General features: G+C 42.4%; 1 protein-coding gene across 1 annotated transcript in view; it reads right to left on the reverse strand.

Moving 5' to 3' along the window:
• Positions 1 to 24,868, reverse strand: part of fars2 (phenylalanyl-tRNA synthetase 2, mitochondrial) — a 69,825-nt gene that overhangs the window by 8,082 nt on the left and 36,875 nt on the right. Inside the window, exons 9-10 of the mRNA XM_076158399.1 lie at positions 8,689 to 8,849; positions 7,764 to 7,936 (exon numbers count right to left, since the gene is read on the reverse strand). Coding sequence (XP_076014514.1) covers positions 7,764 to 7,936; positions 8,689 to 8,849 — 334 coding nt within the window. The remainder of the gene's footprint in view (positions 1 to 7,763; positions 7,937 to 8,688; positions 8,850 to 24,868) is intronic.

The following is a 24,868-nucleotide window of genomic DNA, read 5'->3' on the forward strand; positions in this document are numbered from 1 at the left end:
CTGCAGCACTAGTTCAAAGCCATAGTCATGCTTAGCAGCCAGCAAGTGCATCATTACCTCATGTTGTATGTTGGGCTCACAACTTATCAATCAACCCAAATAAATGCAACTGCTGTATATTTAACCAAAGTCGATCCAAGTATTCTGGGTCAAGGTTGGTTACGTATAGTAAATACAAATCTCACGCATCTATTAGAGTTGATTGATATGTTCTGAGCCAGGCACACATTTATTTCCCTTATTTTCAGGCTCAGAACTTTTCAATCCACTGTTAAAATCAAAATCAACTTAAAACCAAAACTGTCTCTTGTCTTTATCTTGGGGCTAAACTGTCTATGTTCGCCCCTATGGGACTCTCTCAAATCATCTGGGACCTGTGGAGGCTCCTGGGTTGCCAGGTCGTGGCGCTCTCGGCTCGCTCGACGTGTCGCTGCAATTCTACATCTCCTCTCATTCTCATTCACTTTGCTCATTGTGTTTTCTCCACCGCGTCCGGCCCACTTCACTCAGCACTCCTATTAACACGCACAATGCCTCTGCTTTTCAATTACCAGCGGAAGCCCACTCACTCACTCACCCAGACACACACAGCACAAATACACACACACTTTTGTTGCTGAATTCCTAAACACAGTGAGTCATCCAAAACAATATTTGACAAGGACTTTGTGTATGTAAGTGTATGCATGCCTGTGTTTGTGTACACATATAACATAATAACTGTTGTTAATAATAATAGATGTTTAAAAGAGTCATTAAAAGGTAAAATCTAAATTAAACAAGATGATAATCTGAATATATACAGTGTGTGTCTTTGCCTGTGTGTGTTTTCAGCAGGCAGCACCTTTTAATAATTGATTATTTACTTCAGTTAATTTAGAAATGCCGGACCGATTAATAATTTGAACCAATCAGTGTTGAATAGCTCAGTGTTGAAGGATCGAAGAAGTTTCTCCGGCTGACGCTTTTGTTTTCTGATACAGCATTACAGGGATGCTAGAGTGGCCATAGTCTCACTGTACTGGTACACAAACAAACACACACACACACGGTCGATGGCAAGGTCATTGTGGACGTTAGAGTGGATATGACAGACTCTGGAGTGTCTGTCTGGATCTGGATTCTGTCTGTCTATCAGTTTCCTCAGTTTGTGTTTCTATTTATTTTATTCCCGCAGGAAAACACACACACATATACACACACACACACACACACACACACACACACACACACACACACACACACACTCACATATACACACAAACCCAGACTGAAAGCGACAGAGAGAGAGAGAGAGCTTCCTCCGTTGACCTCTCACTGCAGATCATCTCTGTCTGTCAAAGCTGAAATGACCACTGAGAGGAGGAGATGAGGAAGTGAGTAGGGAAGGGAGGAAAGGATTGCAAAATGTAAAGGAAGCGAGCGACTCATCACTATTCACCTCCTCTGCTGACTCCTGTGCGAAGGAGACGGAGTCATCATCTGTTTACATGAAGCACTCTGTGATATTGTTGTGCTAGCTGCTATAGGAATAACACTATTATCACAGCGCCCCCTAAAGGCCCACAGTGTCTCTCTTAGTCATCCCCAGAGACTTAAGAACTCTCTCTCACACGCACACACACTTCTGATTGAGGTCATCATAGAAGGACATTGAGGTAGAAGTTGTCGATAATTCCTTTTCCCTCCTTCTCTCATTCATTTCATCCTTTTTAGCTTCTATCTTTTTTCCTTTGTCTCTAGTTTCCTTCTCCCCTTCCCTCCCATGTTTAGTTTTAATTTCCTCCTCCTTTACTATGTTGTTTTTCCTCTCTCTTTTTTCTTGGAACCTCCCGTCTCTCCTCCCTTTCAGCTCTGCTCACTGTCCCATGAGCTTTGGTACGATTTGATTAGGAGCGGAAGGAAATGATACAGACAAATGAGTAAATGAACAGAAAGGAGAAAAACACTGGGAGAAAAACACAGAACTTAATTTCAGTCTCACCATCTCTCTCTCTCTGTCACTCTCTCTCTCTCTCTCTCTGCCTCTTCATCTTCCTCAAGCATCAGCCTCTCAGCTCCACATCTCACCCGCATCCTAAATATCATGTGGCAGGGCTCAAACACAGACACACACACCACTTAAAACCATGGAGCATTAGCAGATAATTAAATTTAATTTCAATTCCAAGTTCCTTTGACACCAGGGAAAACATTCAAGTTTCATAAACAGGCAGAAGCTAATGATGCCTTCCATTTGAACCTAGAAGTTAGAATTTCTGAGTTAACCATGGAAAAGTTCAACTGGGAAGGCCCCTGATGTAAGAATTCCGACTCAGAAAGAGGAAACAATGGCTAACAATGGCTAGCCTAACTACAAAGCTTTTCCTGGGGGAGTCTGTCTCGGTTTTCCGACTTGTTCTACTGGAATGCCGTCATTCCCAGGTAAATGGAACGCAGCACAATGACTGTGCCTTTTTTCTTTTATGAATAAGCCTCACCGACTTGCATTCCTTTGATATGAAACTGGATGGTATCAGCTTCTAAAGGGGACACAAAGATGCTCAAACTCACAAAAACAGAGCGATGAAACACAAAACTCTCCACGCTGGAGTAAAACTGCAACGGCATGGTTATCCTGTGACAGCAGAGACGTGCGCTCGCACACTTGAAGAAACCTGAGCAAACTGCTGACTGCATGATTCACACGCAGCCTTGAGTGTGTGTGTGTGTGTGTATCTGTGTTCTCCGTAGACTAAATGTGTGTCACCTGTGCCGGAATCAGTGACAAAAGTGAAATTAGTAAGTGTGATCTAAGCCAGTTCACAGCTGTTCTATTGTTTATTGTTACATTATTGATGTGTATATCTGTGATTTGTAATGAAATAGTTCAATTAAAGTCAAGTTTGCAATGATTGTGTTCTTTCTTGTGTGTTTTTATTCATCTTTGTTTATTTCTCATTTATTCACAGATACTTATGACGTTGCTGCATTTATAAGAGTGTGTATTCTGTCTCTGTGTGCTTGTGTTACTTTTTGTGCGTTTATTTGATTGTGTATTTGTGGAATTTCCCCTGTGTGTAGTTGTGTATCTGTGTTGTTATTCAATTGTGTTTAATTTGCTTTCTTTATACCTTTGAGTTTGTGTATGTGTTTGGCATAGATATTGTGTGTGTGTGTGTGTGCGTGCATGTTTGTGTGTTTATAACTCCCTGATGTGTTTATCATCTTTGTGAGTGCCAACATATGTTGATACTTAGGTGTGTATATTTTGTGTGTGTGTGTGTGTGTGTGTACCACTGTAACCTCTATGCTCAATTACACCCAGATTACCCAGAGGCCCTTGGGGCTGTGGCAGCCAGCGAGCCAGAGGATATAAATCTGGCCTGTTGTTGATACACAAGATCGGTAATACCCATAAACCATTACTGCTTTACACACACACACACACACACACACACACACACACACACACACGTTGCAACACTCCACGGAGCCGGTGCTGCAGTGAGCTAATATGCAAGCACAGTGGGGTAACCTAGATAGAGGGGAGGAGGAGGAAAGAGGAGAGAAGGAACTGAGGGGGGAGATATGATGGGGGCATGATAGGAGGATAGGAAACAGGGTGATGGGATGCGGGTGAGGAGAGACAGGAGGCAGGGAAAGGAGGAGGAGTAGGAGGAAAGAATCAGCGGGAATGAAAGAGGGACAGGCAAGAAGGAGGACTGATGTGAGAAAAGGACATAAGGACACCATGGAATGAGAATAGAAAAGGAAAGGAGAGGAAGGGAGGATTCAGGGTTGGAAATACAGTTATGTGAGGCAGGGGAAAGGGAGAGGACGAGGGGGGAAAGAGGAGAGGAGAGAAGGAGACAGAGAGGGGAGAGGTAGGTGAGGAGGAGAGGAGGTGACATTTCGAAAAGGTGAATGGGATGATGTTGACATTTAGAGAAAACTGAGATAAAGTGAAATGTAGATCCCCATTTAGAAAACAAGACGGTTCAAATACCCAGGAGACATGACAAAACTCTCTCTCCGTGTGTGTGTGTGGAGTGTGGAGTGTATTAACAGCAGAGAATCATTATGTGCTGAACATTGTCCAAGTGTCCAAGATTGAGGTTGATGCCTACAGATTATCTCCAGTAAGGTCCAGCACTAACCCCGAAAGCTTGATTTTGATTGGTCCTTATCTGTAACACATTGATGTCATCATGTAACACCTACACGCCCGCCCCAGTACTCCCTTAACTGGCCAATCAGAAGAAGGTATACTCTTCAAACGGCGGCATTACAGAAACAATACCTACACCTGTCTATTTCCACTCAGTGTGCACAACAGTGATGCAGTAGAAGTGGATCTGTGTGTTTGAATATTTAAGCACTGCACATCTCTCTCTCTCTCTCTCTCTCTTTTAAGTTGTGGCAACAGAAATCAAACATTCATTATTTAGCAGAATAACAAAAGCGGAAATGACAGCTCTCTCTCTCTTCCTCTTTTCTCACATGAACCTAGTCTCTCTATCAATCCCAACCTCAATGTCATCTGTTCCCGCAATCCTTCCTTTCTCCTTGTCACTGTTCTCTCTCCCTCCCTTTCCTTTTTGGAATAGGGGATTATTCTGTCCGTCTCCCCTTGTTCAGTCATTAATTCACGTGTGGTCTCCTGCTGAGCCAGCAGAGAGGGGGGGAGGGGGACAAAAGGGGGAGATGAGATGAAGTGATGACAGGATGACAAGTAGAGGAAGACAGGAGAGGATGGATAGAGAAGCAGAGTGAAGAAGTCAAATTGGCACCGGATTCTTGTGAAGTATGAGAACGTAGAACTGGATTAAAAGAGAAATCTGTCATTGTCCTTGGAATATATTTGTCCATTTTTATTCAAGTGTAGAGTTCGGCTAAATCACTCCCACATTATTCTCAGCATTATAGCCACTTTTCTAGCACAAATTCAGTCCATATAAAAACGTACATGCCGACAATATCTCAGAAAATACCAATAAAAAACACACAGAAAGTTTACTGGAGAAGTTCCTCACACACACACCTCACTATATCTAGCTCAACCATCATCTCTCTCCTGCCTCTCTCTCTCCCAAGGGGCTGTCGGCTTGACTGACAGCTTTGTCGGCTTATCAAATTAGTCCTGGCTCGCTCTCTGCTGACAGCGTTACCAGCCAATAAATGCAGATTTGTGAGGAATTATAGCGAGCGTTCAACTTTGATTTGCTACTACATGAGATGTTTATGTAGCGGGAGCGAGAGAGTGAGAGAGAGGGAGGGAGAGAGAGTGACTGAGTGAGAGAGAGGGAGAGGGAGAGTGAGAGAGTGTGAGGGAGATGATGAGAGTGAGAAAGTGTGGGGGAGAGTGAGGGAGATGGAGTGAGTTGGAGAGAGAGAGACACACACACACACAGGGATAGAGTGAGAGAGAGTGAGAGGGATAGAGTGAGTGAGAGAGTGCAAGAGAAGGGAGAGTGAGAGAGTGTGAGGGAGAGTGAGAGAGAGGGAGATAGAGTGAGTGGGAGAGTGAGACAGAGAGAGAGAGAGTGGAAAAAGAGGGAGAGTGGAAAAAGAGGGAGAGAGAGAGAGAGAGAGAGAGAGAGAGAGAGAGAGAGAGAGAGAGGAAGAAAGGGAGACAGAGGAAGAAAGGGAGAGAGAGAGAAAGAGATGAAGACAGGGTGAGGGAGAGAGAGAGGGAGACTGTGGGGTCATTCAATTAAGTTCAGAAGTACTTTAGAGGAGAAAACATATTTCAGGGCTTCCGGCAGCTTTAGTGGCTTTTGGATCCATTTGCAGTCATAATGGACATCATCATCATCATCATGGTTTGTTTGGAGAGACAGATACATTCACACTGTATTTCCTACTCATGGACTCTTAAGATTCAATCCCAATCCAGTCCTTTCACTCTCACCTCGTCCACTTCCTCTTCATTTAAGAATGTCTGTAGAGGATTTGCCATTTTAAGCTCCGCCCCAAACCAGTGACAGAAGAGTGGACCTGCTAATAACAGTGACAGCTTGTAAACGGCCCCTGACTTGACCTGTTTAAGATCAATCTTGATCTTGATAATGCTCCATCTTGAAAACCAGACTGGACCTGAACTCCTGTTACTTGTAGAAATGATCAGCAAAGTCATTAATCAATTTAAAGAAACTACAAGGATTTAATTATTTGGGCATTTCTGTCTTTTTGAAAGCTTTGCATTCGCAGAGAAGCAGCACTTTGTAAATGTGTTGAGACATTTCTACATAAAGCTTCATTTCATTTAGCAGAAGAAGATAAAGATCAAGTTTTTTTATGTTTTTCAAACATTCGGACTTTCACAAGGCCAAAATTGGTCACTGTATAGTAATTGCAAACGGGGGTGTTGTGTAATAGTGAATAGCTGTAGACGGGTTCATGTGTCACTGAGTCTGACTGATGCTTCACTTGTTTTATTGCTGTGGGGGGAAAAAAGTCCTCATCAGCCTTTTGATGCAGTAGTTAGCAAAATTTAATACGCTGAGAGGGAGAGATAGAGAGAGAGGGGGGGGGGGACAGACAGAGAGAGGGCGAGACAGAGAGAGAGAGCGAGAGGGGGGAAAGAGGACGAGAGAGGAGAGACAGAAAGAGAGAGAGAGATGAGGTAAGAGAGAGAGTTTGGGGTGAAAAAGGAAAAGGTGCAATGCAGGTATTTCTTCTGTCATTAATTTGAACTGATAAGTGTCATTAAGTATGTAGAAGTTTTTGTCATTATCATTAGGCTGTGATGTCCGTGATTATTATTATGTGTGTGTGTGTGTGAGAGAGATGGGATGGGGGCTATGGAAAAGGTGCATTGCAGGTATTCTGTGCACTGATTTAGGAGCTGTAATTGGAAAGATCTCTATCCCTCCATCCTAAGGTGTCCCTATTACTGTCTCTCTCACCATAACACACACACACACTCTTTATCTCCCTGTATCGTAGCACTCATCCCCCTCTCTTGTCTGATTGATTGATTGACTGTGTTACAAACACATTATCTAAAAGATAACACGGATGAGAGGAAACTTATTTCCAATGTTTTGCCATCTTTCTCCATCTCCCCCCCTCTCACTTCTCTTTCAACCCATTAGGTCTTAATACCAAAAGTCAGTCTATATTAATTTATACTGAGACAATGTGTGTGTGTGTGTGTGTGTGTGTGTGTGGTGGGGAAAAAGGTCGGCATTTAAAAGACATTAAGACACCGAAGATGAATAGTGTCGGACATTTTTACGCACTGCAGGGCCCTCGCTACGCTGCCACACACACACAAACACACACACACACGCACGCACGCACGCACGCACGCACGCACGCAAGGTCGGGCAAGAGTGTGAGTGTGTGCAGTAATGTGAAAAAGGAGTTCTCAGCCATAAGGTACTAACCTCCCACTGCTGCCCTTTATACACACACACACAGACACACACACATACACGCATGCGCAAACACACGAACGCCGACAGACACACATTCACACACACACCCCCACACACCCACAGACACAGACACACACACACACACACCTTAAAAAAATTAGATGTCAACACTAGGCACCACGGGCTCAGAGGTATACACCAAGGACAGCTGAGTGTGTGTGTGTGTGTGTTCATTAAAAGTATGTGATGAATATGCCTTCAGTTGTCACCCATTAGCAGGAAAATGGACAGATCAACCTTTACCCTCCTTTTCTTGCTTTCTTTCTTATACATGTGCGAATATCACTCTGTGTGTGTGTGTGTGTGTGTGTGTGTGTGTGTGTGTGTGTGTGTGTGTACCTGGGGTGTGTAAAGTTGTCCACCAGCGTGACTTTCTCCACCAGATCTCCTGCGATGGATCTCACCAGCTCGTAGAAGTCGTTCTCTGAGAAGCCATCCTGCCCTGACTCACTCTGTGTCTCCGGCAACCAGAAGGAGATGTCATTGTGGAGTGCAGGGTATTTGCTGAGGGGCTACAAACACACACCCACACACACACACAGTTAAACTTCTGTGGTCACAGTTCATTACCTGTGGATCCAGGGGCCAGGGAGGGTCAGGGGGAGAAGCGCTGTGTCTCTGCCACAGAGAGGAACACTGACCCTGGGCAGGAGATGAGCCGTGCCCCCCCCGGTCCCTCTGGAGGAAGCAGCTTCATCAATAAAACCAACAGGCCTGTTAAAGTGGGCGAGGGTCAGCGGACGTCTCCATCCCTCCCTCCACTGTCTATAATGGTTGAATTCTTGCCGTTCTAAGAGCTTTAATAGTTCTTTCTTTCTTGTTTACATATTGCTTTCACCCTTTCCCAGTTCCATTCTTTTAAAAACAAATCTCCCTATTCCTTCCTTCCTCTGATACATCTTCAAATGTCATATCCTTTTCCTGTTATCCATTATTTAGCTTGTTCTCCTTTTGAGTGCTTCTTCCACTCTTCCAGTCTCTGCTAATTGTGATAACTGTTCCATTTCCACTGCAAATGACGTGAAATATACTGTCCACACACACACACACACACACAGGATGTTTGTGGGTGGTTGATGGAGGGAGATAGAAGTGTTTGAAGTCAGAGGTTACCGAGTGTAAATGTTCAGGCTGATACTCAGTCAAGCAGAGAGACAAATGGGAGAGAGGACACACAGAATAATAATGAAACACACAAAGATGAATGCTTAATAGAGGAGTAAGACAGGAGAGGAGCTGAGTGTGTTTGCCAGTGTAGATGTACCTGAAAGCAGATGGGCTGCTGGATGTCCTGCACTCTGAACTGTTTGAGAAAGCGATCATCCTGACTCCAGAATAGTCGGATGTCTGGGATGTTGTACAGGACCATGGCCAGTCTTTCCAAACCCAGACCGAAGGCCCAGCCCAACTTGTTTCCAGCTCCGGCTGCAACAAAACACAACATAGTGTGTTACAAACACGGCATACTCTGCTCTGACAAGGTGTGTCGACAGAAAGACTTTATCAGATCAGTGCTTATCACATTGTGTCAAATACAGACGTGACTACAAGCGTTGGTACCTTTACAATAAAAAATAAGGTCAAAAAAGACATATCAAGTTTGACGCCCATCATATTGTGAGCTGAATGTTGGTGAACACTCTCTCTCTCTGTCTGTCTGTTTCTTTGTCTGAGTGTGTGTGCAGGAGGCAATCACAGGGTGAGGTGATGCGTGTAGTGCAGTGCAGTGTTTAGTTAGAGGAAAGGTGCATGAATACTTTTGGGTCAGGTTAAAGGGGGTCAGGCTAGGGGGCTAGGAGTATCGCAGCCTGAGGGAGACGCATTGTACGGGGGGAACGACAGACCGAGGACCCAGCAGCCTCCTGTAGCTATAAAAGGCCTGTGGTCGTCTTGCACCTCCCCCTTTTGTAATGATGTAACGCACAGAAGATGGAGAACTGAGGCAATATAACATTGACATTAGCAACATTGACATTTAAAAAGTAAATAACCAGAAGAAAATACAACAGTAACAAAGAATATGAAGACAAACTGCAGGCCTGAAGAGCATGACAAAAATATCACAGCCTCACAGGGGATTACATATTAAAAGTGAATTACATATTTAACATCACAAAATGAAAATCAAAGGCTGGCCATTGTGCCAGACAGGCATCTGGACGCACTTATAACCCAACAAACCGACTTGATACGAAAACAGAAGGAGCAAGTCTTTGGATTTCCCTGGCGAGGCATAATTATGTGGCCCATACTCACATACTTGCCAAAACCAGCTGCAAGAGTATAGAGGCCATGATCACTGTGCAGGCTTGGCCTTTTAATTAGAATGCCATCTGCGCAAATGCATAGAAAACGTTTAAATATCTAGATACATTGGCTGCTTATCTGCAGGAGGGCAGAATAAACTCTACAGGAAGCAGTTGAGAATGTCACTGAAGGGCTACATCTACCACAGCAGCTCGACAAGAAGCTGCCTCCGACTGCTGTGTGTGACGACAGCTCTGCCAAGCTGGTGGAGCAAGAAAGGAAGGGGAAGAGACAGCAAGGAGACACACAGATACGTGTAATCCAGATACCGGTAATCAGGGCTTCACCTATCCGAACGTGCTCCCCAGAGAACCAAGACTGTCCAATCCAGTCATCAAAGAATCCGCTGAGAAACAATCTACCTGTCTTTTTCTCTCTCTCTCATTTGTTTACAAGAACGCTCTACATCTTCTACAGCTTTCATCAAAAACCAATTTTTCCACATTCTGCCTGAACCACATTGAGTTGTAGTTCTCCATTGTCGTGTAGAAAGATATAACCTTCACTTTATGCCTTCATTCACACACTGAAGTTTCTCAAACATCAGTATTCTTATTTCAGAGAAACAAAACTCATCCGTTGCTCCAAGGTGGGTCGCGGCAAAGGGCAAACCCTGGGTGTAGGAAGTATTAAGGGTAATCCTGAGCTTTGAACCAACCAACCAGGTTCAGGCAGAGTCTCCAATATGAGAAGAGCTCACTCTGGGACAAAGACTAATTGAGACAAAAGCAGTCTGCTGTGATGTGTCAACCATCCAGAAATAAAGTGGGATCACTCACAAAATCAAATCAAAGAACACAAAAATTCAGCCCACGCATCACTCACTCTAATGTTCATAAGCTTCACATCTTAACAGTGTTTGCACGAACAACACACTTTGTACTCCACATAGCACTGTAGTTCTGAACTTTAGGTAACTCATGGGGAACAGAAAGAAGAGCAGCATGGAAACAAATCTCTGCAAACACCAAATAAAACGTCCTGTTATATTGCTGGATATTTGTTTGTCCAATATGAGTGGACATCTTTACTTACTCTACAACTGACTGCAGTTCCCTTTTGTGCCATCTGTGCCACATGTGAAAGTGTGAAAATCCTGTTTAAGCTGCTATTTCCCTCACGACTGAAGTGGATTTAATAAGGTGAAATCAATGAGGATCAGAGCAGAGATCTGGATTCAGCAGGTCAGTCTGTGATGAAGCGAGAACAGCTATTAGCCTGGGATCAGACAAAGCTACTGACTGATTGAAGCATATTACTTAAGTGGAGGGAAAGAAACTAATCAGCATGCCCTCAGTAGTGGTGAGTGTAGAAGGGGGGTAACCAGTGCCCCACTGCCACTCCTTGTCTAGTGGGTGGCCATGCGAAGACCGCTTGCCTCGTGTCTATCAGGGAGTCAATCAGTCGGGGTCCTTCTGACTCCTGAGCCCCAGGGTATGGGTTTCTCTGAGTTGGGTTGTTCGACAGTGTAGCGGGTTTGAAACTCCAGCTAAAGCAGAATATTTGGACAAGACCAATAGTCCGGAAAGTTGAAAAGAACTTCGAAGACAGAATTCAGACAATTGAGAGATAAATGGTTAGGTGTAGATTGCATGAATGCCCATGCAATCTACACCTGGGACTGGATTTGGCAGACAAGCGACGGGAGCTCAATGTAGGAGATACAACACAAGAAGTCAGTCAAGGAAAACATAACAGCTGTATTTCAGCTCCAGCTCCTAAATTGACCTGAGCTGAAGAAGCCTTTCAGATGAATGTTGAAATGCCTTGTGTGAGTTTTCAACCGCTCATCTTCAACGAACCCTCGAAGAAAATCTTAGGACAAACTATGAAACAATGACCGGACGTAGACGAATAATTACCTATGGCTACTTCATTCAGTTCTGTAATCCTGGTTCAGGTAATGCTGACATGATACATTTTTGACTGAATGGTCTTGGACTCTTTACGTACCTCACATTCACCCACTCACACACTGATAGCAGGTGCAAATCATACAGGGAGACAACCTGCACAGGAGCAATAAGGGGTTCAGTGTCTCGCCCAACAACACTTTGACAGGCTTGAAGTGCCTGGAATTGAACTAGCAAACTGGAGTCATGCCGAACCCCAATGGCCATTTCTCTCATAACAGCCCAATCATTTGGTTGTCACCTCCAGTCAGCAAGAACACATTCAATTAAAATTCGAATTTATGGAAACTGAGAACACACTAAGAACACAACACTGCAATGCCTTCATAGAGACCTTACATGGGTAATAACTTTCCTATATTATCGCTTTCACATAAAGACTTAAAGGAACAATTCGTTGTGAGCAGCAGCGTTGGTGCCACAGGCTGTTTTTGTCTTCACACACACATTCAGAGGTCAGCAGTGGGGGAGGAGTGGGCAGGCGGCTCCAATGTAATCGGGAAATTTTTCGAAACATTTGTGTGTGGGGGCATTGAAATGGCTCTTTATCATTACACACACACACACACGCACCCACAAACACACAAAGGAAGTGGGGCGGAGTGGGGGACGAATTACCTGCTTTGATTGGAATGCTGCAGCTTGTTATGATGAGATGCAACCTCCGTGCCCTGTCACACACACACACACACACACACACACACACACACACACACACACACACACACACACACACACACTTCCTCCTTTACATCCTGGTCTCGTCAGCTGTGGTCCAATCACCAGCCGGGGAATGTGGTTTCTATGCTAATGAGCACCAGGGTCACAGGGTCACACGATATGAGGGAACACAGCGGAATAAATCTCCACCTCATGATAACGCACAATCAATCAGCACTCTCACGTCGCTACAATCCTCCTCCATTTCTCTACGTTTGCTTCATCCTCACCCCCCTCTTCAAACTCTCCTCAGACTTTGTTAGTTGCTGTGACGGCAATGTTATTGGATGACGTTGGCTCACACATTCATAGTTCGTGCTTGAGTTGTGGGGAACCCCCTTCAAATGACAAAGTTAGAAACTGGATCCCCACCCTCCACATATATTAGGAATGGGTTTGAGTTCAGCTAGCTCATGTTATCGAGCAAGCTAGCGCCATAAGTAATCATTTAAATTATTTGTTTTAAATTGAAGCTCCAATTATCCCCACACTGTTCAAAGCTGCACTTTGGAGAAATGCTGATAAACATCCTTTCACCTGTGTTTGTGCAGCGCAGGCTGACAGTGGCCTTCAAAGAGGGGAAGTCTCTGATTGTTCAACATAGCGCCACGGTGCTACGCCTCAGGTGCAGAAGGATGAGAAAGAGAACGACCAGGAGGACAAACACTAAAAGTAGTGGCATCTTCAACCTAACATAATGTATTTATGTCTTTATATTGTTCTTAACTGTCCTATGTTGTTCTATATCTTTGTGTTGTTGGCTGTCAGCTGCTCACAGATCAGGTTTGGAGTTTCAAGTAGTTTCATCATAGAGGTCAATGAAAAGAATTGGCAGAACTGTCAGACTGTACTGTACCGTAACTGAGTCAGGATGAGTTCACCACTGTGAACTGTGACTTTTACAGATTAACAGTGAGATCTGAATAGTCGGTAAAACTGATTCATTTTTTGGAGAAGACAGGCGGTTTATGTATTTCTATCTGGAGTCTGGGACTCTGACAGAACCAGGTGTTGTTAGTTGTTGCAGTAATAAAATTGAGGTAATAAAAGTACTATTCATTAGGGGTCTAGTACTCCACTAGTGCCGGGCACGGTGACTCATTACAAGGCAGTAAAAGATTGGAATATGTGAAAGGCTGTGAAGAGTCACCAAGTGACCGTAGTGCACACAGAATAAAGGATTTACTACAGCATATCAGCATATGGGAAAGGACAAGTAAAAGATGTTTAAAAATGTTCTATCTATTATAAAATAGATCAAATCACATCGAAGTGCAAGAACGAATATGAGATAAGGGCAGAGCAGAATCCAGCAAATAATAGTATTTGTAGGAATAGTGTTAATAGTACATTGTCATGAAAGATAATTATGGCGAAGGTAGTATGAAACAAATTCAACACTGGGTTAGTGTTAGACAGAATGTGCCTTCCCTCCCACGGGGGCATTTCTAGTCTGAGGCACAATTAACAATTAAAGGGAAAAAAGGGTTGCAAAAGAATGGTCGACATTTAGTATGTGGACAGCTCAAGCACAGAAATGAGACAGAGCACAGAAGGAGCAGGTAAATCCTCATCTGTGTCTCAGTTTGTCAAACTGCTGGATCCTGACCTCGACTCAGCCCGGACGAAGGCAGCAACAGAGTCAAGCAGCAGCTCCCCCCCTGGTAAGAGTGAACAAGGGCTCACAGCCTCCACCTCCAACCGTAAATCCACCCGCTGGCTTGGCTGACTGAGGCACCCATAATGGACTGAACCCGCCTGCTGCCAATGATCAACAAAACCAAAGCATCGTTCCTCTGTGAGACTGCCTCCTAATGGTCATGAAACTCGAAATTGCAGCCATGATCATAAGATCCTGCATCACATGGGGCTGATGACAGACTCCATACCCTTCACACTGAAAACATCAGGGTCAACATCAAAGAAACTCAGCATAAGAAAGACAAATTGGCACAATTCACTGTGTTCCAGAGCCAGAACAGAGGCTGAGGACGCAGCAAAGGTCAAGGACAATGCCAGAGATGACCAGTGTGCAGAGATGAACATTATATCTGCAGTGGCATTGAACAATGGGCAAAAGACCGTCCTAAAAAGGTCAACACTGCTGCACCACTCTGAGAACCAATATCAGTGGGACAGAGGAAGGGGAGAGGCGACTGGAAAGAAGATACACATAGTCAGCCTACGAATAAAATGGGTAATTGCACAATACACACATAGAAGCAATAAAACCTTCAATGATAAAACCCATCACATATGAAGAATACAGCATTGCCTAGATGTTTTACACCATGTACAGGGATAAGTCTACTGCTGTTCTCACTGAATTCTGGATTTGAATTCTCCTTCAGACATATATATATACTTATTTGTAAGTAATGTTAAGCTGCAGAGCTGTTAGGACTCAGAAGACTTATTTGTACTGTGGTCCATGCTGTTAAAGATATGTGCCAGAATTTAAGATAATGGTTTTAATGCTGTAATATATTGTACTGTCTACGTCTTTTTGAAGGTCCTTCTCCGATTTTCACCTCAGTTCTTGTATCAGTTCAGTACCTGATAATAGAGGCCTGTTCAGGCACTGAAACAGAGCCTCATCCCACGAGGCTCCACCACCACAGCCTCCTGACCCGGCTGACTGCCTTCTGTATTCGATACAGTAAGAAATGAAGCGAAGACCTTCAACATGTTCTCCCAAAAGCCTCAGGAACTGCCCCTTTTAGTTCATCAAAATTGTTCTTATTTCAATCCAGATATTGTATGGTTCCAACTCTCAAACTGAAAAGCCAAAAGTCACACATTTTGGAGATTTGCGTCTTTGTATATGTGTACATGTAGAAGTTACAAGCTGATGTATGAACAATTTAACAGTGCAGTCAATTTGGCTTACTGGGACTTTTCTTGCAGTGTCTTTCCGTTGTCATTTACTTCGACTTCATGGACTTAAGTATCTTGCACCACTGTCAGCACACATTTTGCTTTATAATAGAAAATAGAGAAAGTGTAGCAGAACTGGAGGTAAACATATGGGATGTGATATAAAGACTATATACAGTACAGGGAAGTGTGTGATTTGCTGCACATTCATCTCCTGATCTGACCATTAACCAAGGGACCTTGGACAAAATTTGAACACTGTAAAGAATTATGTATTCATTAGAGAAACTGGAGACATCTTTCGATTAAAAAACCCTTGCTTAATACATAATTTAAATATATTATCATTAATTTCGTCAAATACAAATCTGGATGTTCTGTATATCACGAGTGGCCTAAAATCTGCAGGGTTGAGGTGTAGCACTGGTCTACAAACTGGACTCCTGGGGGGTAGGACTAGTCTATCAACTGGAGACTTTGGGCCTTTAGAGTTGGTGACTGAAGTGGGGCACGTAAGTGGGACAGCTTAAGTCAAAAGATCTGCGGGGGAAAATAACATATTTTCAGAGTTAAGATGTGCAGGGGCGTAACTTAGTTCAGCTCTCTGGGAATGAGACTTTTTAACATCCCAGTGTGAACGATGTGATCGATTGTGAGCCGTCAATAAATACCTGGTCAGGTAATCAATTTCTATCTATTTTGATAATTAATAATCATTTGCATTAATCAGACAGGTGTGTGTGTCAATTCAAGAGTTTCCCTGTTAGTTTTAGGTTCTGTGCCTGTCACGCAGGACTTACAACAGCTTCCGTCTGCAGAGGTCTAGACGAAGTGAAGAACCACATTAGCCCCAAGTCTGAATCGCAGAGAGCTGCAGACACTCCTCTGTCAGGGGAAACTCTGCTCCGTCTGCAGGGCGCTTAAGTCTTCAGGTAGGTCTGAGGTCGGAATACGGAAGAGCACAATTGTTCAGTTAAGTCCCGCATGTACCTCAAACCTAGCCCTTTGGATTTTAGGACTGGTCTACAAATTAGAGGTTTGGGGATGTGGGACTGGGTTAGGGTTAGGGTTAGCTTGAGGGTGTAAGACTGTTTGGTTTTTGGACCAAGATTGGTCTAAACCCCGGTTAATTGACCAATTAATTAACTGGGGGTTCGAGGGTGCAGAACTGGTGTATAATGTGAATGTGTGTGGTGCCGCATTTGTCTTCAAACTAAGGAGTTTAAAGAATCAGACAAGAGGTTTTGCACTTCTGGGATTTGTCTGTAACCTGGAGATTTGCATTTTTCTCAACGTCTATGTTTGCTGCAGGATGTTTGAACTCTGTGAATGTGTGTTCATCAGTATTCTTCATCCTGTCAGTGCATCTGAATACGCAAGGAACTCTGACGTACAACAGTGTGATGCACAAAAAGCAAAGATTAAAGGCGGAGAAGAGACCTGACAAACAAATCTGTGTGTGTATATGTGAGTGAGTGTGTGTGTGTAGCAGTGTGGCACAGGCGGCAGCCAAAACAGATTGGAGGCACAGTGAGACTAGATGGCCTCAGTGCAAACATCAGTGTGTGTGAATGTGTGTATTTGTGTGTGTGTGTGCGTGCGTGTGTGTGCGCGTGCATGTGTCCTCCCTATTTGCTCACACACAGCTCTGCAATGCCAGGCCCCCTCCATCAGCCAATCAGGAAAGCCTATAAAAGCAGAAGGGGGTTCACTCTGTGTGTGTGGGTGTGGGTGGTAGAGCCTGCTGTCGATGACGTCATCATGTATGTGATGCTGACTGATGTCACAGAACACAGCAGAGACAAATAAAAAAGAAATGTATCAATAATCAAACTAATTCCAACATAAAAAAGCCATGCATCTATCCATCTATACATTGAATCTTCATCTCTCCTCATCACTCTTTCCATCCCTTATCCCCTCCTCCATCCTTTTGGCTCATCCATCCATCTCACCTCATTTATTTCTCCTCTGCATTTCCACCATCACTCCTTTTGTCTCTTTTCATTTAACCTGAACTCCTTCATTTCAGCAACATCATTCCTTTCCCTTCCTCATCCTCCTCCTTTCCTCCCTCCTTTCTCTTCACCTGGTTAACACACTGTCCCACCTCCTATTACTGCTTTGTTAAAATTCTATTTACAACATTTCAATTACACGTTTTGTGTGTAATATTTAAATATAACATACTGTATGTTGTGTCTATGTTCTAATAATCTAAATACTAATTGAATCAATTAATCATTTATTTAAAAATCTAGGTCTCACAAATGTACTTTTTAAATTATTATGATGATTGTGATTGTGATTGGAACGCGTCTATTACCTGGACATTTGGTGGAATCAGACTGAAGGTTTTGGACAGGTCTACATCCTGAATGTGTCTGAACTCTATTTGAGTGTGTGCAAGTTTGAATAACTAAGCTTTTTAGGTTTTAATAAGAATTTGTTTTATTATGAATAATTGTCAATGGTTAATTTTCTGTTCCGACTGTAACAAAGCTGATTCATATTTCCATGTTATCTTTTGTGGAGGGTTTTACTGGCTGCCAGTTGTGCAGCCTACGTGTCGGAGCTTTTGAGGCATCTGCAGCAGAGTGTGTGCTGCGCTCTGAACGAGTCTGCAGTAATGAATATGGATTATGGAAACAATATGAGCTGAAACAGTCTGCTGCTGCCACCGCCCGTTATTGAGCCACACTGCTGAATTAGTAATGATAACGACATAAATTATGCAGAGTGATTAGTAACCAAGCAACAAGCAGCTTTACCTTGCTGTTTATAAATCAATAACACTAAGAAAACAATGTTTGTATTCAATTAAAAGGGACAAATTAGGCTGCACTGTAATCAAGTCATTTCATCTGTTATTGAGATTACAAATCAATACAAATCAACTAGTTTCAGGAAATTTTCTACAATCATGAAACAGCCTACTGAACAATGAAAACTTAATATTGATAATAGATAATACCTTTTCTATGTATCACACATTTTCCAAACTCCAGAGCAGAATCAAACTTTTCCATTACAGGAAAAAGTAAAAACCCACTCCATTCAATCGAGAGACTGTATAAACTACAGCAAACTAACTAGATCTAGTTTGCACGTGTGTGGGCACGAGTGTGTGCGAGCAGTGGAGCATGCTGGGAGAGCGTGAACATCAGACTGCAGGAGGATAAAAATGAGAGAGGAACAGCTGGTGAGATTTGTGAATCCAGCTCTGATTTAAAGGAATTGATTGACAGATTGTTGTTTTGAATGTGAAAAACCGCAGGAGCTCAGAGGGATCATGAGGATTGACTGAAAAATTCTCAGCCTAATACAAAAAGTGAACAAGGCTGAACAAATTCCCGGAGCTGTTGTTTTACACAGCTGCACCATTTCAAACTGAGCGGTTGTTAAGTCCATCCATCCATCCATGTTACACCACTTATCCAGGTCCAAGTTACAGAGACAGCATGCTAAGCAAAGTGGCTCACACTCCCTGGGCACGTTCTTCAGCTCTTCCCATTCCCAGATCAGGGAGATTGGGAATGGGAGATAAAAATCCCTCCAGCATATTCTAGGCCTAGTTCTGGCCCGTGCTCCTCTCCCATGTGGGCGTGCCGTGAACATCTCCCTTGGGTGTCACCCTGGAGGCATCCTGATTACATGCTTGAACCACCTGGGCTTACTCCTTTCAATGTGGTTCGACTCTGCGCTCCCTGCTGATTTCGAAACTCCTCACCCTGCCCCTGGGTGAGTCCCGTCATCCGGTGAAGGAAACTAATTTCAGCTGCTTGTACACGCATTCTTATTCCTTCAGGAGCTACTCAGAGCTCTTGATCATGGGTAAAAGTTGGAATGTACTGGAGACTGACTGGTTAATTGAGAGCTTTGCTTTAAGCTCTTTAAGCTCAGCTCTCTCACCCACCATGATAGTTAATTTGAGGCTTGAACATTGACATACAAAACCATGACAATGCATGAATCATGAATCATCTTTGGCAGAACTCTGTTGAGTTGGAATGAGGTAATGGTGGAAAATATTGAACTTTCTGTGCTAGGCTCACTACTCATCTAGTGTTTCCCTTACCATTCGAATAGAGAGAAAGAAAACTGTGATGGTGTAGGTGCCTGAGGATGTGTGGTTATGTGTGGCATGATTGATGAATAGCTTTGTCTAGCAATGTCTACTGACCCTTCCATGACAATCGATAAAAGGAATGAAGGCCTGGCTCTCACACGTATCTTGGTAGTGGTTGCTATCCATAGTCACTTCCACACTTAAGCCATCAGGCTAGACGCTAGACACATTTTTAAGTGTGTTGTCAACCGCCTCATTACAAAGAAGATGCGTGGACCACTGGGCAAGGAACACATTTCGAGTAGAGACTGTTCATTCAACCTACATAGGAACAAATGCTGGACTTCATTGACAGTGTTTTGTTTTCCCATAGTAATTAAGCATTTCATGTGGTAACTAGAACGTTTTCTATACTCAGCCATAGGGGGTGCTGGTGAGTCTACAGAGATTGAGTCGTTTCTTCTCTCTGTCTCTGCTGTCCGTCTGCATGAGATGGGTTTTATAGCCAGACTGTGTGTGTGTGTGTGTGTGTGTGTGTGTGTGTGTGTGTGTGTGAAACAAGTGTGTTAACCTCCACTAAACAGAGGATCAGCTTGTTAAGCTGTACGTCTCACCTTGCCTGAGCCTGACCGTAATCCACAAATAATTACAGCCTGATCTCTGCCACACAGCTGATTGGTGCAGGGACACTCGCACACCTGGGAGTGTGTCTGTGTGTGTGTGTGTGTGTAAGTACGTGTGTGAGCAAGTGTGTTGAATATTAGAGCGGATTTCTAAGATGTCGGTGGGTAGGTATTTGTGTATTTGTGGGTTTTCGAGTGATATGATATAGTAATAGTTGAAATCTGGTAGCTTTACTTGACAAAGAGAATTGTGACCATCTCTTTCATCATTCATTCATTTTTTCATCAGAACTGGAGTCTGGCACTAGGCAGCTAGCCATGCAGACCTCATCCAGATCCTTTCTGTGCTGAACTCCACATTATTTTTATTCCATAGCATATGTCAGACTCTGACCTTTAAGTTATCCTTAATACATTTAAATTATTCTCTTTACTTATATAGCCGTTGTATTAACTTTATTTATTAAACCTTATAAAACAGCCCACCCTGATGTCCACCAATATAAATTTAGCTTCCTTTCATTGTCACAATACTTTGCAACATGTTTGTGTCTGAATGTAGGACACTAACAACATTGGGCAAACTATGATTCATAAAGTTCCAGTTATATACAAATAAAATGCTTCCAAACTGTATAAATTAACTAAACTGGCTTTCCATAAATAAGAACACAACACAACAGTCAAGTCTGGCTCCAAAACCTGTGAATGAATTTCACACTAATACAAAGTAAAAACCAGGAATCTTGATAAGAAGACCCCTTGTTTTAACTTTATAAAGTAAATAAAATACAGGGTTTCCAGCAAATAGTGCAACCAACCAAGTGTTACTTTAATGCTTAAAGTAACATTAAAGCCTTATATTAAAATTGTATGGCCCTTTCGTAAGATTACACAGGAGCAGATTTCCAGGAAATAAAATTGTATTTACTTCGACAGTTCTAGCTCAACTTTCAAAGATTTCAATCTTTATTCAAATTTCCATGACTGTTTTCTCCTTAAAATAGGAGAACATACATTGTACCAATAGGCTGGCTTGTTATAGGATATCTAGTTCAAATATATACAGCAACATTTGAACAGATAGTGCCGGTGTTAAATGTGTTTCTGGTGAACATGCACAGGTTCAGCACTGTGTTCACCTTTTCAGCTCATTTGTGTTTCTCCTTGTAGGTAGGAGAGAGGAGGAAATGTGTCAGGTGATGAGGAGAGAAAGAAGGTCACAGATGTAGATTCTCCTTATATGACAGCGAAGCAGCGACTTAGGGAGAACCTAACGATGAATTTGCTTGCCCTTTACCCACCCACAGAGGGGGAATTGCAAGGTTTATACCTGACACTGACACTACTCTCTCCTCCACTGAGGATACCGCAGATCATCCTACTATTAATACTCATTTGCTTTGATTTGAGTAAGTGTCAAGATGTTTCATATCAAGTTCTCCATTGCAACCTTCACTGATTAACTCTTTTTTATTGTCCTATGTAGATACTTTATTGTGTTTTTTATGGAAGGAATCGTTTATAGAAACAATCCAATCGTCAATTATTACAATTCAATTAACATTGGGCCGTCCCTATGTGCACAGCCCTGATCGGAAGGCTGTCCCAATTACTAAGGAGACTAAGATGCCTTATTTTGATCGAATTTGAAGTCATCATATCATGGTGACTCACGGTGGAGCCTCTGGTGAATTTTTTTGAGACACTCGCGGACACAGGGGAGAGAGGAGCGACCGCCAAGTAATTTTCGAACGTAAATTATTCCAAGTTTTGGGGTTTTGGGATTTGTTTTGTCATAAACAGTCACACAAATGGGTATTTGTATAAATGCTCATTAACACATTTTTGCACATCAGTTTTTTTTTCGTGGATTTCGCATGAAAGCTTGTTGTGACGCCTCTACCCACTGTTTCTTAGGGGTTGCCCCAGCTAGCGGTAGCACTAGAGCTAAGTTAACGCTAACGGGGAAGTAGAACAATTTAATTAAAATCAACAGGCTTATTAAACTACTCTTCCACTGTGGTTACTGGTAGTTATTTGTCAGTAACTGAGAAGGCAGTATTGTTTTTTTCTTTGTCATGAAGGACATTTCTCTGGTGATCATACAGAGCCTGGAGCTGTACTGAGGGGAAGAGCACCAAGCATCTGGCTCACCTGGCGCCTTAAAGCAGATATGGCAGCCATCAATAGCCCCAACAACATACTGGAAAACAGGAAAAAAAGCGACAAGACAAAGGACTTGAATGGTTTGGTGCCAAAAACCCTGAGTCCAGCCTCTCACACACCCTGGTGTGAGAGCAGATAAAACAGCCAAGTCTCTCCTCTGGGCCCAGTTTTTTCATGTTCTTCCTCAGTTTTAGTTATATCTTAGTTCAGTCTTCTTTTTCAGTTAGTCTTTAGTTTCTCATTTTTAGTCTTTAAGCCTTTAAGTCTTCTTTTACATCTTCTAGCACTTCTACTATTTGGGCACATTTTACGATTTTCAGTTACTTATTTTTCTTTGCCTAGCTACGCACCATACTGAATATACTACTCTTAATAGTTGCTTAATTTAGTTCAACATTTAATAACTTGAAGTTAAGTTTCAGGCATGCGGTGAAATTAAGGTTATAGTTATTACGTTGAATAATTTCTTTAACTCAGCCTGAAATACCGACCTTAAAGACCTTCTGAGATCTCAAACTGCCTGCTTCTCTGGGATCCTGCCCCAGGGATTCCCAAATAAGCTCTCTCTACCAGCTCTGCTGGACCCAGATCAGTGATGAAAAGTCCACTGAAACCTGCCATCATTACCCTCGGCACTCATCAAGCTGGAACCATCCTCGCTGGGTACACCAGAGAGAGAGTGAGACCTACTGACCCCCTCACGAGCTATGCTGTGGTTCAAGATGCCAACATCCGGCAAAACAGGTTTTGAGATCAACTGCATGAATATATGATCTTAAGAGTTGCTGTCACTTAGCTCTGATTAATAGGAAATCCAGACTGCTTGATAATTCCATAACCACATTCAAGTATTTTTGTAATTGATCAATTAATCAATTAATTCCTTTCCATCATTCACCATTGCTCATTCATCATTACTAGCTGCCTTAAAGTCCATTACATTTCATGTGTTGATGTTACTTCACATTCAGAGAGCTCACTACTGACATGAGATTGATTTGAGTGAATTGTCTTCATTGAAAATAGTGTGAGTGCAAATGCAGAAGTACAACTTTCTTCCTCATACCAAACACAGCTTTAATGTAGTATTCCACTGGTATATTGATACCTGTGCGAGTACTTCTTCTGTCCCCTATCACTCTTTTCCTCTCCCCATCTTATTTCTCCATCTTCATCTTTGTCCTTTGACCAGGTAATTAACAAACTCTAATGACTTGCAGCTTGTTATTAAGCTTGTTAACATGTTTTCATTAAGGCCAAATAGAAAAGGCTGGAGTTTGAGGAATTTGAATCCTCAGTGTGGGTCATTTATCCGCTGCTTCCAGGCCCTCAGCAGCTCATTACAGACGGGTTATTAATCGAACGACTCAGCACTGCTGAGGAACGAGCGGAAAGATCCCCGCTGGCAGCTAAAAATCAGCTTGCTGTGATTTTTTGACATTTTTCTCCTCTGCGCTCAGATTAAAGGTTTTTATGGTCATTTGTATGTGGGGTGATTTTCGTGACCCTCGGCTGGATAAAACCTTTAAAAGGAACGTTTGTCTAATTTTACAAATTCATGGCTGTCAAACTGAGACATATTCCCCTTCATTCACAAATCGCTGACAGCAGAAAGTACTCAAAGCCTTAACTGATACCACAATGGGAAAATGCTGTATTCAAAACTGGGCTTCTGTAAAATGAGTATTGCTTGTAAAATGTACTGAAATATCTAAGAATCAAAAATCACAAATCCAGGGCAAGTTAACGTCAGTTAAGAAAATATACACATCTGTCATCTGATAGCATCAAAGTTGAGAGGTTGGAATGAAATAACACAAAAATATAGAAGCATAATCGTTAACTCAAACAGTTTTTAACAGGATAAAAAACTTTTATTATTTCACGGCTTCTGCAGCATCTCAGTTGAAGGATTACCTGCTCCTCTAAATTCATAGCTTAAGATAAAGTCATTGTGTCATCAAGCTCAAAAGTCAGTGTGGGTGTACCTATAAGTTAATTTTGAATTCATTAACATTTAAAAATTTGTTCTGCCCATCTACAGAAACAGGACAGTCACGACATTTTAGTTAATTCTTGAAGAATGTGGTCACTGTTTCTCTACATTAAGAGTAACATAACAGTCACTGAGCTACTTTGCAACTTTATCCATTTTGATAGTTTAGCATCTTTCCAAAATGTGTACAAAAATAGATAAACCCAACATTCCAATTGATTTGACTCATTTCATTCACAATAACTCCATATGTTCTTATGTGGATGTTTTCTGGTCAGTAGTGTAACAATATGATCTGACACACAAGTAACTCAATCCCATGTTTTTGTTTCATGGTCTGGTTCACTTGTAAAAATGAAATCTATGAAGATTTGAGTGGACTTTGTTAATCTTGTTGGATTATTTATCATTTAACTTTAATCTATTTGCACCATCTTTGAGCCAAACCAGCTTTGTATGGCTTGGTTTATTTTTGCACATCCAACATTCACAATACGGACAGATGGACACGTAACACAAAACTATTACAACCCCTGCTCATTTCATTACGTGTCATGTTAGGCTCATGATCTATGTTATTATGAACAGTTGTGGGAAAACAGAATTAAAATGGAAGCTTGGGCTTGGTCATGTTCATGTCCTTCATCATGTTATGACGCATTACACACTTGTTGGTCACTGCCAGTTGGCTAGGACAAAAACAGTAACAGCAGTGAGCATAGATAAATAAATAAATGTTAACTGTGAGTAATCTGTGAATCAGAATGTTA

Source organism: Genypterus blacodes, unplaced genomic scaffold, assembly GCF_046128005.1.
Source record: "Genypterus blacodes isolate CSIRO-AG114 ecotype Tasmania unplaced genomic scaffold, CSIRO-AGI_Gbla_v1 ptg000076l_1, whole genome shotgun sequence".
Classification (NCBI taxonomy): Eukaryota; Metazoa; Chordata; class Actinopteri; order Ophidiiformes; family Ophidiidae; genus Genypterus; species Genypterus blacodes.